Source organism: Sphaeroforma arctica, assembly GCF_001186125.1.
Source record: "Sphaeroforma arctica JP610 unplaced genomic scaffold supercont1.99, whole genome shotgun sequence".
NCBI lineage: Eukaryota > Ichthyosporea > Ichthyophonida > Sphaeroforma > Sphaeroforma arctica.
This window is the reverse complement of record NW_014040459.1, coordinates 16,907-30,644: the sequence shown is the minus strand read 5'-3', so window position 1 is coordinate 30,644 and position 13,738 is coordinate 16,907. Positions and strand designations below refer to the sequence as shown.

Sequence of the window (13,738 nt, the reverse complement as noted above, 5' to 3'; positions counted from 1 at the left end):
TATATATATATACATATATATTATATGAGGTACCCCAACATCCACTACCCAATATCAACGCAACGGTGTGCCCGTGCACGTGAGAGGGGACTATAATGAAGAGTGGAAATGTACTGTAAGTAAAGATCATTCGAAAGATTGCGATAGAGAGCTAGCCTCAAGGAACAGAAATGTACAACTCAGACATATGAAGTCCTCTCGTCTTGGCAAAAAACTCGAAGAATTCAAATCTGGTCAGTTCAGCAGGTGAGAGTTATTTTACCCCCACTGCAATTTTATCAGATTATTAGTTATGGATTGCCTTTTATATATCTATAACCTTACACTCAATTTGTTATTTCATATACGCAGGTCGTATGGACTCTTTGTCGACAATCATGTCAGAATATCCGCGGTTCCCAGAGTTCGTTCAAAAATGCTGTGAAGCAGATAGAAATGGAACATAAGTTCGCTTTTCAGTTAAATGTGATTATGTCCAACAGAAAGATGCAGCGATGTTTAATAGCTCTTACTTCGCGCCATCCGCGTGCAAGCATTTCTGGCGATATTCTAGACATGTGAGCGTGCTGCCTCGCTTCTTCATTTTCTAGCTATTTTTTTAAAATCCGGTCTGGTTTCATGTTTATTTATGACAAAAAAATTCACCAATCAACATTGAAGGTGTTATCGCTGTGATGACTTGCAAGGATGCAAATAATCAAAATGTTCCACGCGCATGGATTCAACTACCGACAGAAAACCACATCGGGTGGGACAGCTTCTTTGAGAAATTAAAGGTAGATTTCTCGGATTGTAAGATTGCTATCGCAGACAAAGATAAAGGTCTGATAAAAACAAAAGATAATTATCAGTTCCCGATAGCCAGGTGTGTTGGATCGAATGCTAATCTCAGTTTGTCTCTATTGATAGGCTTCTTTATTCTCTTCTATTTCCACGTTAAATACTAATATCAAAAAGGTAAATTGGCTACTTGCTATAATTTATGGGCTAGGTGCGAGAAACACTTTCGTGACAATGTAACGACACTAGCATCGAAAAAGGGTTTCCAGTATAATAAAGAAACTCTGGATGATATTTGCCAGTCGGTAGTCACGCCAGTTGATGAAGAATTCAAGGTATACATTTTTTTCTGTATTTCTGTAGTGTAGTTCTTTATGAATTACCGATATGCGCAAACCCCTGATAAGCTGAGAACAATTTATAAATTGTATTTGCTGGCACACAATTCAGCACTACATTAATGAAATACAGAATCGAGGACAAAAATAAGTCGCCGGGATCCTGCTGAAGCATAGAAAGGAATACACTATATCCGCACACACCTCTGCGGACCCTGGTGAGTTTGACACTATCGCAGCAGCAGTGGGTGTGTTGAATTCTTTTATACTGTGGATATTGATCGCATTAATTATATTTTCTAATCAATTCGTACACGTACTAGAAATCAATATTTGCAGGTTTGGCGATGTGACTTCCAATTCAGTAGAACAGGCAAACGGCGTACTCGACCTGTTACGTAGCTTGGGACCGGTATGTTTGTGATACATTTCTGTGCTTGAATTGATATGTTTGTGATACATTTCTGCGCTTGAACTGATGCATTTATGAGACATGTATAATTCATACTTCGCTTCGATTAACGCTTACTCATTACTAAGTGAGTTTCAACCGAGGATTCTTGGCGTACGTTGCTGATAAGTTCTGTCGTCGACAAGTTGAGTCTTTAAGCCTATACACACTCGGGCATACACTGATCGAACCCGTACTACAACACATACAATACATACGGGAGTTGACTGGTTCAAAGATAAAAAAACTGCTGACTAACGATATGTGCCATCTCTTAATGAGATAGTTATCTCATTAACAAACTCTGTTCCGAACTCTCGAAATACCACTGATGACCATTCTACATGGAATTACTACAGTTTCAAAGGACTGTATCATGGCAACTGTTCAAGACTTGAGAGACGAACCCGTACGTGGTCGGTATTCAGTAACGTTGAAGTCTAATGGTAGGTCTAATGATTTTGGATTTTATTGCGTTGTCAAACATGTTAATAGCCAGCCACTCCTGTAGGCAGAATTGACATTAATGAACGTTTTATTTCACAAACTCTAGGTGTATCGGTTTGCGCATGCTTGCGTCGAGAAGCGTTGTGAATGCTATGTGTACATGGAGGCAGAACTCTGATGACATTAGCATTGGACAACTCCGGGGGGTATGATAAATTCAAAGAAAAGTACATCCTACAAAATGAGAAACGGTAAGTCATTTGACTTTACTGCTTTCACCTATTTTAAGTTTGAACGAAATTCCACTATATTTACTGTATTTCCACCATTGTTTTAAATATGCAGGTACAGCCCTGTATTTCATGTCAAGACATACGTGAAGCAGTATTCGGAGACTCTTTAAATTCCAAATGAACTCGATATCGAGAGCAAATTATGTCAGGTATATCCTCCAAATAATCCTGGTCATCGAGGGCGTGAAAAGGGTCGACGTGCCAGGAATCGACGTGAATACAAGCGCAAAGGAAATCCACGAATATGCAAAATATGTGCGCGAAGTATCACACTGCCAAGACTTGTATATCGTCAGAACTCCGCAAATACTTGGCAAATCACAAAGTGACCGCTCTCATCAGAACGTACCCTTTACCGGAAAGTATTTACAATGTACCTACAGAATAAAGAAGAAAACAAATTCCCATGTGAAAAACTTGTATATGAACTCTATCACAAGCTTATTCAACCCGCCCCTCAAAATCTACTATTTACTACCCTAAAATGATGTGATTTCACTAATCACTACCTCCAAAAATTTGGTAGGGTTTGAGGATATATCTACTAAGTGATCGTCAAGAAAACGGACTGCCGTAATCGTCGGGGTAGTGATTAATGGAATCTACATACCCACGGGGTAGTGTTTAGTGAATCCCCTGTATATATATATATATAGATATATAAATTATTTTTTCTCATGTTTTACTATATATTGATGTTTATACATATATATATATACATATATATGTATTGGGCTGAATTGTCCTGTGAAATCTTTACTCCACATGGTGGGGCGTGCATTCGGTGTATCACTGGAGACATCGACAAGTGTAGCAACTATTAGAGAACATCGGCAGGACAGAAATTCGACCAAGGACAACGCCATCCCCGCTGCTAAGCGCCGGCTACAACCTGACTGAAAATATGGTTTCCGATTTGCATCACAGGTGTTTATTATACTTATCACCTCGATATTTATGGCTATTATAACCGCACCATGGCCGTTCTTGAACTAAGACAATTTCTTCGGAGACACGTCACCTTAATTGTGTTCAATGATAACTAGGAAGAATTCATTATCTTTTTCTTCGACTGTAATTGTACCAGCTGAATTCTGTCCATGATTGCTGAAAAGTCTTTAAGCGAATACTTGTTGAATACCACTTCAACTCGAGGGGTTTAAATTCTTCATGCACAAGTTCGTTCAATACAAGGCTAAAACCTATGACCTGCCCTTATGTTCTGCAGGACATATTTGGGCGCTTGACTTGTCGGCCCAACATCATTACCAACTAAGAGATTCCGAGACACATTTTTACACACTCTATCACAAAGTGGTTGAATATATTTATTTAATGTAACTAGGACCACAAATAAATGCGACCTGCAAAGACGCGTTCAGTAGTCATATACTAGCTATGCTCGTAACCATATATCAGCTGTGCTCGCGAAATCGCTCACACAATACAGCAAGTGTTTGTGTGTCTGTCTTCAAGATATCTATTGTACCTATTTACAACACTTGCTATACTATACAGCCCGAGACCTACGAACAGATACCGTTCTCATCCTTGTCCCACGTACTCGTGCTTGCTGCTAACTGCCACAACTTTTCGCAATTATCGCAAACTTTTCTCTATACCCGCATGCGCGATATATCAGCTTTACAATTCGAAGTGGTCAACATTGCTCTCATTCAGCGGACTCCCCCCATCTCGTTCACTCGCGAACTCTGGGAAATCGCCTTCGTCGTGCCCATTGCCATGCTCATACACCTGACCTGCCTGGTAGTGCTGGGGTTGGGACTGCTGCTGAGAAGTCATTTCATACGACTCTTGGCCGTATCCGTTATCGTAGCCATTGTCGTGGTCCACATACTGACCCGTTTGTGCGTACGCGTCCATGTCGTAGCTTTCCCGTGCGATTTGATCCTGGTCGTACTGTCCTTGCGAGAATCCGGTGTTGCTCTGCGCGTACTCGTCTTGTGGGATGCCTCCTTGAATGTACGGCTCCTGCAATTGTCGTATACAGAGTGTAAGTTTAAGTCGTATACAGAGTGTAAGTTTAAACTCAGTAAACTCGGACACCGATAAAATGTAGTATTTTCAGAATGCAGAGTACTAATTATTCTTATCGGTTCCGGAATCGCACCGGCGAAAAAGTGGCGTATGGTATTTTAATACAATTTCTCCCGTAGATCTTCGACAAACGTGGTAGTACCTGTTGATACTCGTCGTTATACATGGGCTGTCCCTGGTCGTCATATATCGGTTGACCCTGTTTGAAAAGACACGCAGAATGATGTTAATAAACCATCGAAGATAGTATGTATTTCTCAAGTGTACAAAGGGTTACTAGGTTGGACACGATATGCATACATGTAGGTGCAAATGCCTATTCAAACTACGAATAAATACACAGGCGTGCACGTGCGTCGTTAGATGGCGATACAATAGGCGGTATCGGTATCTTCATTAAAACGATATATCGGTAAACTAAAGCCTAACGTCTGCACTAGTACCTCTACTCTATCCGATCCGAACGAAGCACGTGCTCAGATCAGAACTCATGCATGCATCAAAGATGATACCAGCCCGCAACCATACACGTATACAATAGCCAAGCGGCATAGATACTCGCATCTCCGTGTGCATTTAGGCAGACTACCAACATACTATACTATGGTAAATCATTCAGGTGGAAACTCACAGATACAAATACCTGGTCATCGTACATCATCTCCTGGCCCTGATCATAGTACACCTCCTCCGCATTGGGGTCGTAATACTCCGCTCCGGGGTCTTCGTATACCTCTTGTCCGTTGGCATCCACATAGTACGGACCATTTCCATCATCGAAGTACTGACGTTCACCCTCGGGGATCCTGTCAGATTGGTTGTTTGGTTATAATTCGTAAGCCAACAAATAGAGAAGTAGATAGAAACTACACTAAAAGCAGGAGAACATCACGATTGCAAATTGCCTGGGAAGAAAGAATCAAATATACCCTGATCATTTTTTTAATTAGTTGGAGAGATAATCAATGACCAATTGACAGAGGTCAACACATGCTTGCTGGTAAAAGAGTGTTCCCAGGTATCCACACGCGTTATACGTAGCGCTCGTCTGGTACAGGCATAAGCAAACCTAAACATGCATGTGCTCTCAACGGTTATCCCATTTGCCTAAGTTACAATGTCGGTGCTGAGAGTAAATACACCTAACGAAATTAACAGGGATAGCCACCGACACGTGTACTCCGGATATGAGCAGTTTGTATGGGACGAACTAGTGCTTACCCACTCGTGTAGCCACTGCTCCTGTCGGCCTCGGTCATGTACGACTGGTTGGAGTCGAATTCAGACGCACGCGGATCGACATAGCTCTGGGACTGGCCGTCATACATCTGGTTGCGCGAGTACATCGACATCCGGTTGTCGTCGATACCGCCCATGCTGTAGGATGGAGGAGAGAGCGAGAGAGAGTTAAACCTACAACGAGGTGCAGCACACATATCGCACGTGCGAGATATTCGTATGTGTGCGTAGGCCACAGGGTACCACACAAAGCACGAACTACCGCGGGAAATACGAGACCGGTGCTTTGACAATCTGCATATCATCGTTGCACAAAGAAGTACGACTGTGACTTGCACAGCACAACTGGTGTACCTTATCCACCTATCAGATCAGTGGAGATAAGGTTACCCTAATGATTATACAAAATAAAAACATCACATTGCATCGTCTCTGCGGTGGAATTGACATACCTTGGAGCGACGGAGTACATACTACCGCCGCGATTCGCGAATGCATTGTCGATGCCAGATGTGGAGTACATCGAGCCCATCCGGCTGCTGAACATATCAGCGTTGGACCGATTGCCTCCCATGTAGTTCTGTGGTCATAGACAGGGGACGCGAGGGAAGTGAGTAGAGGACATTTAACGAGGAGAGGGGAAGCCAATCACATACACCGGATGGAAGGACAAATAATTATGTAATGAGGTGTACCAGTATAGGGTTATGGCTTTGGATTCAGTTGTACACGATTAGCCAAGAGACGTGTGTTTGGAGTGCAGCACATCACGACGGGCACGGAAACATACTGGAGCAGTGTGCAAGGCGCATGGCGTGTGTGTACATGTGGAAGGGGTAAGGGGTAGACCACAGGTACCAATATAATCGTTCCACGCACCTGTAACGTATCGACGCTTCCGCGACGGTCAAAGGTCGGCCCGCGACCATTGTTGAGGATGAGGTTCTTCTCGTCCTCTTTCTTCGTCTTCCACACATATCCGCTGCGCGAATGAGAAGGCGAACGGATGAGCCGTGCGGAAGACATGAGCGAGAAGATCATTTCCGGTGTATGTGAGTGTGAGTACCCGCCCAGTTTACGTCGCTAGATTTGTCGTACAGTGCAAAAGGCAAGCTCGCACATATCCTCTCACAGCCCGATCGTGGCTCATACCAAACAAATTCCGTAGCTTGAAAAATAGACTCAATTTTCGCTCAATATATAGACTGAGCTTTGTGCTCGGCATATGCGATGAGATGATCCAATGTTTGTATCCATTCACATAGGCCCTTTCAGCGCACGAGTACTCTCAACACTCGCGTATATGCAAACAGAGGAAACCAAACATAAATAAGACTAACGTCACATCAGCCAATCAAGAACAAGACAAACGTCACGTCAGCTAATCAGAAACGAGACTAACGTCAAGTCAGCCAATCAGAAACAAGACTAACGTCACGTCAGCCAATCATTAACACTAACATCACATCAGCGATGCACGACACCTCAAGATGATCTGAAGGCAGCCCTGTACTGCAGTTACGCCGAGACATACCAGATGAGAGTGAGGCATATGCAGATCAGGCAGCAGATGATGCCGCCGATGATACAGCCAATGATGATGTACAGATCGTAGTTGCCCTTGTAAATAGTGATCTGCTCCGATACGGTGAAGTTCCCGGACTCGTCCAATGACGCGACGACTTTGTTGACAGCTCCAGTTGTGTCATACTGTTTGGTATGCGTAAAACTGTTGAGCATTAAATGTGTTTGTATGTGTGCATAAAAGGGATTGTGTGGTAGCTACTGTTGAGCATTAAATGAGTTTGTATGTGCATAAAAGACGACTTTATTGACAGCTCCAGTGCTGTCATACTGTTTGGTAAGCGTAAACGGGATTGTATGTTACTATTGAGTATTAGATGTGATTGTATGTATGCATAAAAACGTATCAGATCGTATGGCATGGCCGCAGGCGATGCAATGTAGAGCCTTCAGGTGTGCGTGTGCGCGAGTGGGTGTGTACTCGTGCGTGTGTATGTGTGTGCGGTTCTGCGCATTGATGGTGTGTATTGACATAGACATATCGATAAAAAAATCCGTTGTACTGCATAGACGTAACGGTAAAAGAAACTCATTATATTGACATAGGCATATCGATAAATATTCTTTTCGGTAAGAAAGTCCTTTATACTAGTCTGGCAGCAGGAGCATCAACAATCGCGCCAAGAGGTCGAACAAACGAGCCCGGAATAACATAATTACTGCGCACGCGAAGCACCGTTACCCGCGCAGTACTCTGACTGTATCGCATAATAAAAATGAAGGTAACGACCACCGATGCAAAAGCACGCAGTGGGGTATTACAGACAAAACTGCACACACTTACATTATTCGCTGCTGATAGATACGTTGGGTCGATTTCGTTGTCTTCGTATGTGACCGTAATGGAATCAGATATGATCGATTCCTCACTGACAGTTGTCTGACGCCTGTGTGGCATTCGTGGGAAAAAAAAAAGAAGAAAAAAAAAGAAAAAGAAAAAAAAGGAATGCTTAGCCCCGAAGTGGTGCGGTTGTCTACAGAAGGTTCTGCAAGGTTCTGTGTAGGGTGTTGATTAGAAGTACACAAGTCGATACGATGATGGGGCAAAATGCAAAAAAGGGCCCAGGTACTCTGCAATGAAGATAACAACCCCCATGCTGCGATTTGTAGTTTTCGAAATATATCTATGCCTTGCAGGTATAAATCGGGCGAGGCAATTGTGCATATAGGCCTGCAACTGCAAACACTTCAAACTGGGGCGGTGCCATAGGCCCACAAAGCACACACCTTCTTCTGCGTGCCGTTCCACCCACACGCCTATCCTGGTACTCGACCAACAAGTTAAAGGTCACCTGCATCTCAGACTTGTCCAGGCCTAATGTCGCACAGGCAAATTGACTGGACGCAACAAAATTGTACTCGACCTGTACCACGTTCAGCAGAGGTTGGGGAGCGGATGCGTTTGATCAGTGCTTATACAATGCACAAGGTATTGAAAATGAAGTCAGACAACCACACCAACTCTTCAAATGGATTGTAAATTACTGTGCGCGCGGGATTACTTCCCATTCTCGAGATTCAATCAATCAGAAAGTATAGATAGAGCAACTCGAAGGCACGTACCGAACACCGCCAAGAGAGCAAACAGAAACTATTTGACAATGCGAATAAACCAACCAGCCCATACAAACCCAAAAGAGTATACAGAACTATTTGACACTGCGAATAAAACCAACAAGCCCATACAAACCCAAAAGAGTATACAGAAACTATTTGACACTGCGAATAAACCAACCAGCCCATACAAACCCATAAGAGTATACGGAAACTATTTGACACTGCGAATAAACCAACCAGCCCATATAAACCCATAAGAGTATACAGAAACTATCTGACAATACGAACATACGATACAAACAAGTGCTCTCTGCTTACCGACTCGTCCAGATTGTTGAACCCCTGGTTGAGCAGTCCCGGGTTAGCGAAGTAATCGGGGATGCACGTACGCGTGTTGATACCAGACCGAGTCATATTACTGATCACTGCACTAGTGATCTCGTGGAAGGCCGTCGACTTGATGGGGAGTGTGCGTCTGCAAGTACAAGTAAATACCTTGTTAAGATGCAATACGGATTTGCGAGTCCATAGCACAAACACATGTTGAGAGTCCAACAACACTAACCACCCGATACACTTTCGCATGCTGTGGTTTCTACAGAAAGACGCATGCTGATCGAAGTATGGCAAGTAGAGCGGTGCCCACGACTAACGAACAATTGCAGAATAACACTGCACTCGAAACGAACGCAATGCATCCACACACACTCCATCATCACTACCTACGTTTCTGGCCACCAAAAAACAACAACACTAATCCACACTACACTACTCATCCAGCCCATGTCCAGGCTCACGGATACCCCTCCCACCACCTCACACCCGTACACCAACGCCCTGCACACACTCACCTGACCACCTGATTCAGCCTGTAGCTGTTAACTCCGCTAGTCTCGCCCTCCACCGAGCCAATCGTGTACGGGCGCCTGTCAGCTTCTGTCTTGAGCACACACATGTCCTTGCCTTGCAATGTCAGGACTATATCGAAGTCGCCTGTGGAATCGCCCTTGACACAGCTCTCGTCCAGGTTTTTGTCGCAGTCGATCACCAGTCCCTTGAGAACGTAGTTTCCGGATATATCACAACCGCGCAAAACGGTCGTGACAGTCTGAGACGAAGGTAGGCAAACGGCGGCGATAAATGCGACGCATAGACCATTCTTGTATGGACAAGGGATAGGGCTACACCCATTCTCCGGCTGCTTACTATAGTATAGGATACACACAATATACCTACCACATCATTCTATGTTAGAATACATGCAATAGACCATCCAGTCAAGCAACTCACCTGGTCACATCGCGACCCAATGCTCTGATCAGGACAGGGGTTCTCCACAATCCACTCTCCCACTTCGATCTCGGTGCCATCAGCCTCGACTTTGTACAATGAACCCAACTCCATGGCAAGCGAATTAGGGCCAATCATCATGGTACGCAGATTGGCTCGCACCGTAAGACCATCCGTGTAGGTACTTTGGGCAGACGCTGAAAGTGTAGGTAGAATGACGTTTATGTATGTATGTATATATGTATGTATGCATGAATTATATGTATGTGTGTATGTATGTATATGTGTATGTGAACTGAATTTTCGGAAGGTCTTGATACGCACCCTTTGGGGAGAGGAGGTACCGGAATGGAGGGTACAAAGCCCAGCAACAACAGCTGAAAAGCCAAGTCGGTTATAAAATGTATTTGCAAGCATTGAATATTCGCAATGGCTTCATGGCTTCTTCAATATTCGAGGTAGCGGTTCCTAGGTTGCAGAAGAGAATTTATAACTCCTTCTCCCCCTCCTCCTTCGCAAACTAGCTTCCTACCATAAACTGAGATTGCATGACACTTGTGAGGTAGATGAACACACACCTTTAATGCCGACGGAAGGATAGCTTGTTCCGAACGCCTGTGCCTCTGAGGAATCAGAGTCGTACAGCCCAACACTACGCCAGTAACCTTGCAGCCTGAAAGAGTGGAAACGTAAACGACCAGAATGTGTTACTTTAGAGCTATAACTCGCGGGATAAAAACTGGGGGCTCCTCCACTGTGAGAGATTGCCCTACAGCATATACCTGGGCGCAGTCTGCACCAATATAAAGGGGTATTTTGGGTACCAACCTGTGTGGTTTCATGATATACAAGGCTTGATGATTCGATTGATCTGAAATTCAGGTCTCTAGCGTATGCATCACTTTGGTAAAAGCACTCACGAAGGTGCATGTCTTGCTATATTGGATCCAAGGGCAAGGCGGTGTTTTTCGTCGCAGAAGGTTTCTCGACACACAAACACACGCATGACCATGAGAGGTATAGACGCTCAAGGCTGTTTAAACCATTGCGTGACGATACGTAGAACACATCCACTCATGGGACAAGCCAACAAACGTCTGTGCACGTACACCTCATAACAACCATGCGCGATACAACTCAGGGCACGCACAAGCCCTCTCTCGGCTATTTCTAAAAAGACAATCTGCCATCCGCACAGTGAACAAACTACGTCACGCAAGATATTACGTACAGTTCGCTGAATGTGGATAGCGCGAAGCTCGCTGACAAGCTTGGTTACAATACTGGCCACTTAGATCACTGCTTATTCACAGAAACTGACCACCCCGATGCTACTAGGTTTGGTAAATACTTCAATTCCGAGCGTAATATTGTCTCACGATAATACATTGCCACCTGTGTCTATTGCGCTATCCATTCCTACCTCAAGAGTGATCTGATCGGCGTGGTTCGGCTCCATCTGAACGCCAGCAGGTTCTTGAATCCGAGGAGGTCATCCTCAGACACGGCAAATTCAGCCACGCCCCTGCTTTTCTGCAGAAGAGCGTCTCTCAGGGCCAAGTCCTGGTTGATTTGCTTCAAAGTATCCTGAATGCGATGAAAGATATCCGCTCAATATCCGCTGGTAGATCCACACAAGTGTGCGCCGCCACCAACACAAGCGCGAACACAAATCGCACCTGCGCATACACCCACAACAGAGTGCAAATACAAATGCGAGGCTATACTGCGCCGTAGACCGCACCAAACGAACATTTGGCACCCATATGAGCACCGGGCCTACGGGATAGCCGTGTAGCACTACAACGTAGACACTCACCTCAGTCTTCACCTCGACATCGAATACGTGCAGCTCCTTGCCGTTCGCAACGTTTGTCGTGATATTGCAACTCGAAAATTGATTCATATCGAGCACAATAGCCAGAAAGCCATGGCAGTTCGAGCCATCTAAAGCCATCATCACAGACTCGAACACAGTCACACCCTCTACACTCGCCTTATATGAACATTCGCCCACGGTTATGTCCTGAACCTGCCGTCGGTTAACCCAGGGCCCCATATCGAGGTGCAGGGACATACGATTGTCAGACAAGACCTCGTTTTTAAGACCAGAGGTCAGGTTGAACTTGCTCAGCTGTTGAGCCATTGTCTCGGTTGTGGTGCAGACATGCCTGTTACGGTGTAATTGACAGTTATAATGCTGTACGATCTCAATCTCGCACCTTTCGAACTACACGCGTATTAACCTTGGAATAGTTCAGGTCTATATATTCATCTATAAATGATTGTGATTGTTCATTCGCATCAGCATTGTATTGTAGTTCTGTGGTCATAGAATCTGCTATCGACCACGCCACCTATATGCATGCTCTGTGTCGACAACCTATTGCATATGTATTGTATTGGGTGAACAGGTGCATATTGTGACACACATACACTGAGCAGCTCGCATCAGCACGTTCACATATGTGTGAACAAAAGGTGAGTATACTCACGGGCATGAAACAACTGGGTGCATTTGCTCATAAACAGATACAAAATTTAAATTGAAGAACATCGATATACGACATGAAGAAAAACAGGATCCAGCTTCTGAAACACTCTCATTGTATGCAACCATACCCAGTGGGGTCTTCGAAAGCAATATTGTCCACGGCGAAACGGAAAGGGACTGTGGACACGAAGGGTATCAGTGCCTGATCTCCAAGCACTATTTTGGCGGGTGTCGCGAATCCCGGGCCGGATATATTCAAACTCTATATGATAAAATGTCACAACATATTCGAAGATAAGGGTTTAAGGGTTACCGTTCTAATTTTCGGTCTAGTGCAATCAGTACAAAAAAAAGCATGAGGCTCTCCTAGATAGTGCCTAAACCATACTGATGCGATAATGCGAACCTTTTTAAGTTTATGCAAAGATATCAGCTCGATAAGTGCGGTACAATATAAAGAACTTACAATTACATAACCCTACAGATAGTTTGCAGCAGAGCAATCAGCGTCCAAAGCAGATGACCCAGCTTCCCCAGCATGTTTAGTGTTAAATGCAGACTGCACCGAAAATAGCCTACAAATACCTTCGTCAATTTAGCACGAGCAGTCACATACTCTTTGTTCCTCTAACATTATGGTTTATATAGCAATCGATGTGTACACAGCTGTGAGTCATGGTGTACAACCATACCTGATCTAATCGCAGTTGGGCATTTAAATTGTAGTCCTGAACCGTCAGCAGAATGGCGTCCCCTACTAGAGCCGAACTAAAAATCAGGAGAAAGAAAAATGTGCCATCTGACTGTAAGCAGAAATCAATCCAGCAAGAGACACTGACTCTGCGTTCGCAGAAGTTGAGTGGGTGTAAATAGATTAGGCATACGATTAGCACTATATTAATTGATTACAATGTGCCACACATACGTTTAGCAGTGTTTTTAGCCGCCACATCTCCAGAGCTCATATTAAAAATTAAAGCGATAGTACACACTAAATCTAAACAAATACAAAAGCACCAATTCAATCCCCATATGGTTGATATAACACGTAGCCAAGGCAGATCGCCCACCTCCTTCGAGCTAAGAAGGACAGGGAGATGGCAACCAGATCAGTTGACAGAAATATATATGCGAATACAATAAAAATATGCTTTTGTATATATATATATATATATATATATGTATGTATGTGTGTGTGTGTGTATGC

At 44.1% G+C, this 13,738-nt stretch overlaps 1 protein-coding gene across 1 annotated transcript in view; it reads right to left on the bottom strand.

The window, feature by feature from the left end:
- Positions 1-3,624: 3,624 nt before the first annotated feature.
- Positions 3,625-13,738, bottom strand: part of SARC_02257 (hypothetical protein) — a 12,116-nt gene continuing 2,002 nt past the window's right edge. Inside the window, exons 2-18 of the mRNA XM_014303995.1 lie at positions 13,224-13,299; positions 12,660-12,793; positions 11,857-12,208; positions 11,461-11,624; positions 10,616-10,710; positions 10,038-10,234; positions 9,599-9,855; positions 9,066-9,222; positions 8,418-8,554; positions 7,975-8,077; positions 7,141-7,316; positions 6,486-6,588; positions 6,059-6,186; positions 5,589-5,744; positions 5,011-5,173; positions 4,510-4,566; positions 3,625-4,301 (exon numbers count right to left, since the gene is read on the bottom strand). Of these exons, the coding sequence (XP_014159470.1) occupies positions 3,954-4,301; positions 4,510-4,566; positions 5,011-5,173; positions 5,589-5,744; positions 6,059-6,186; positions 6,486-6,588; positions 7,141-7,316; positions 7,975-8,077; positions 8,418-8,554; positions 9,066-9,222; positions 9,599-9,855; positions 10,038-10,234; positions 10,616-10,710; positions 11,461-11,624; positions 11,857-12,208; positions 12,660-12,793; positions 13,224-13,299 (2,803 nt within the window). The 3' untranslated portion in view covers positions 3,625-3,953. The remainder of the gene's footprint in view (positions 4,302-4,509; positions 4,567-5,010; positions 5,174-5,588; positions 5,745-6,058; positions 6,187-6,485; positions 6,589-7,140; positions 7,317-7,974; positions 8,078-8,417; positions 8,555-9,065; positions 9,223-9,598; positions 9,856-10,037; positions 10,235-10,615; positions 10,711-11,460; positions 11,625-11,856; positions 12,209-12,659; positions 12,794-13,223; positions 13,300-13,738) is intronic.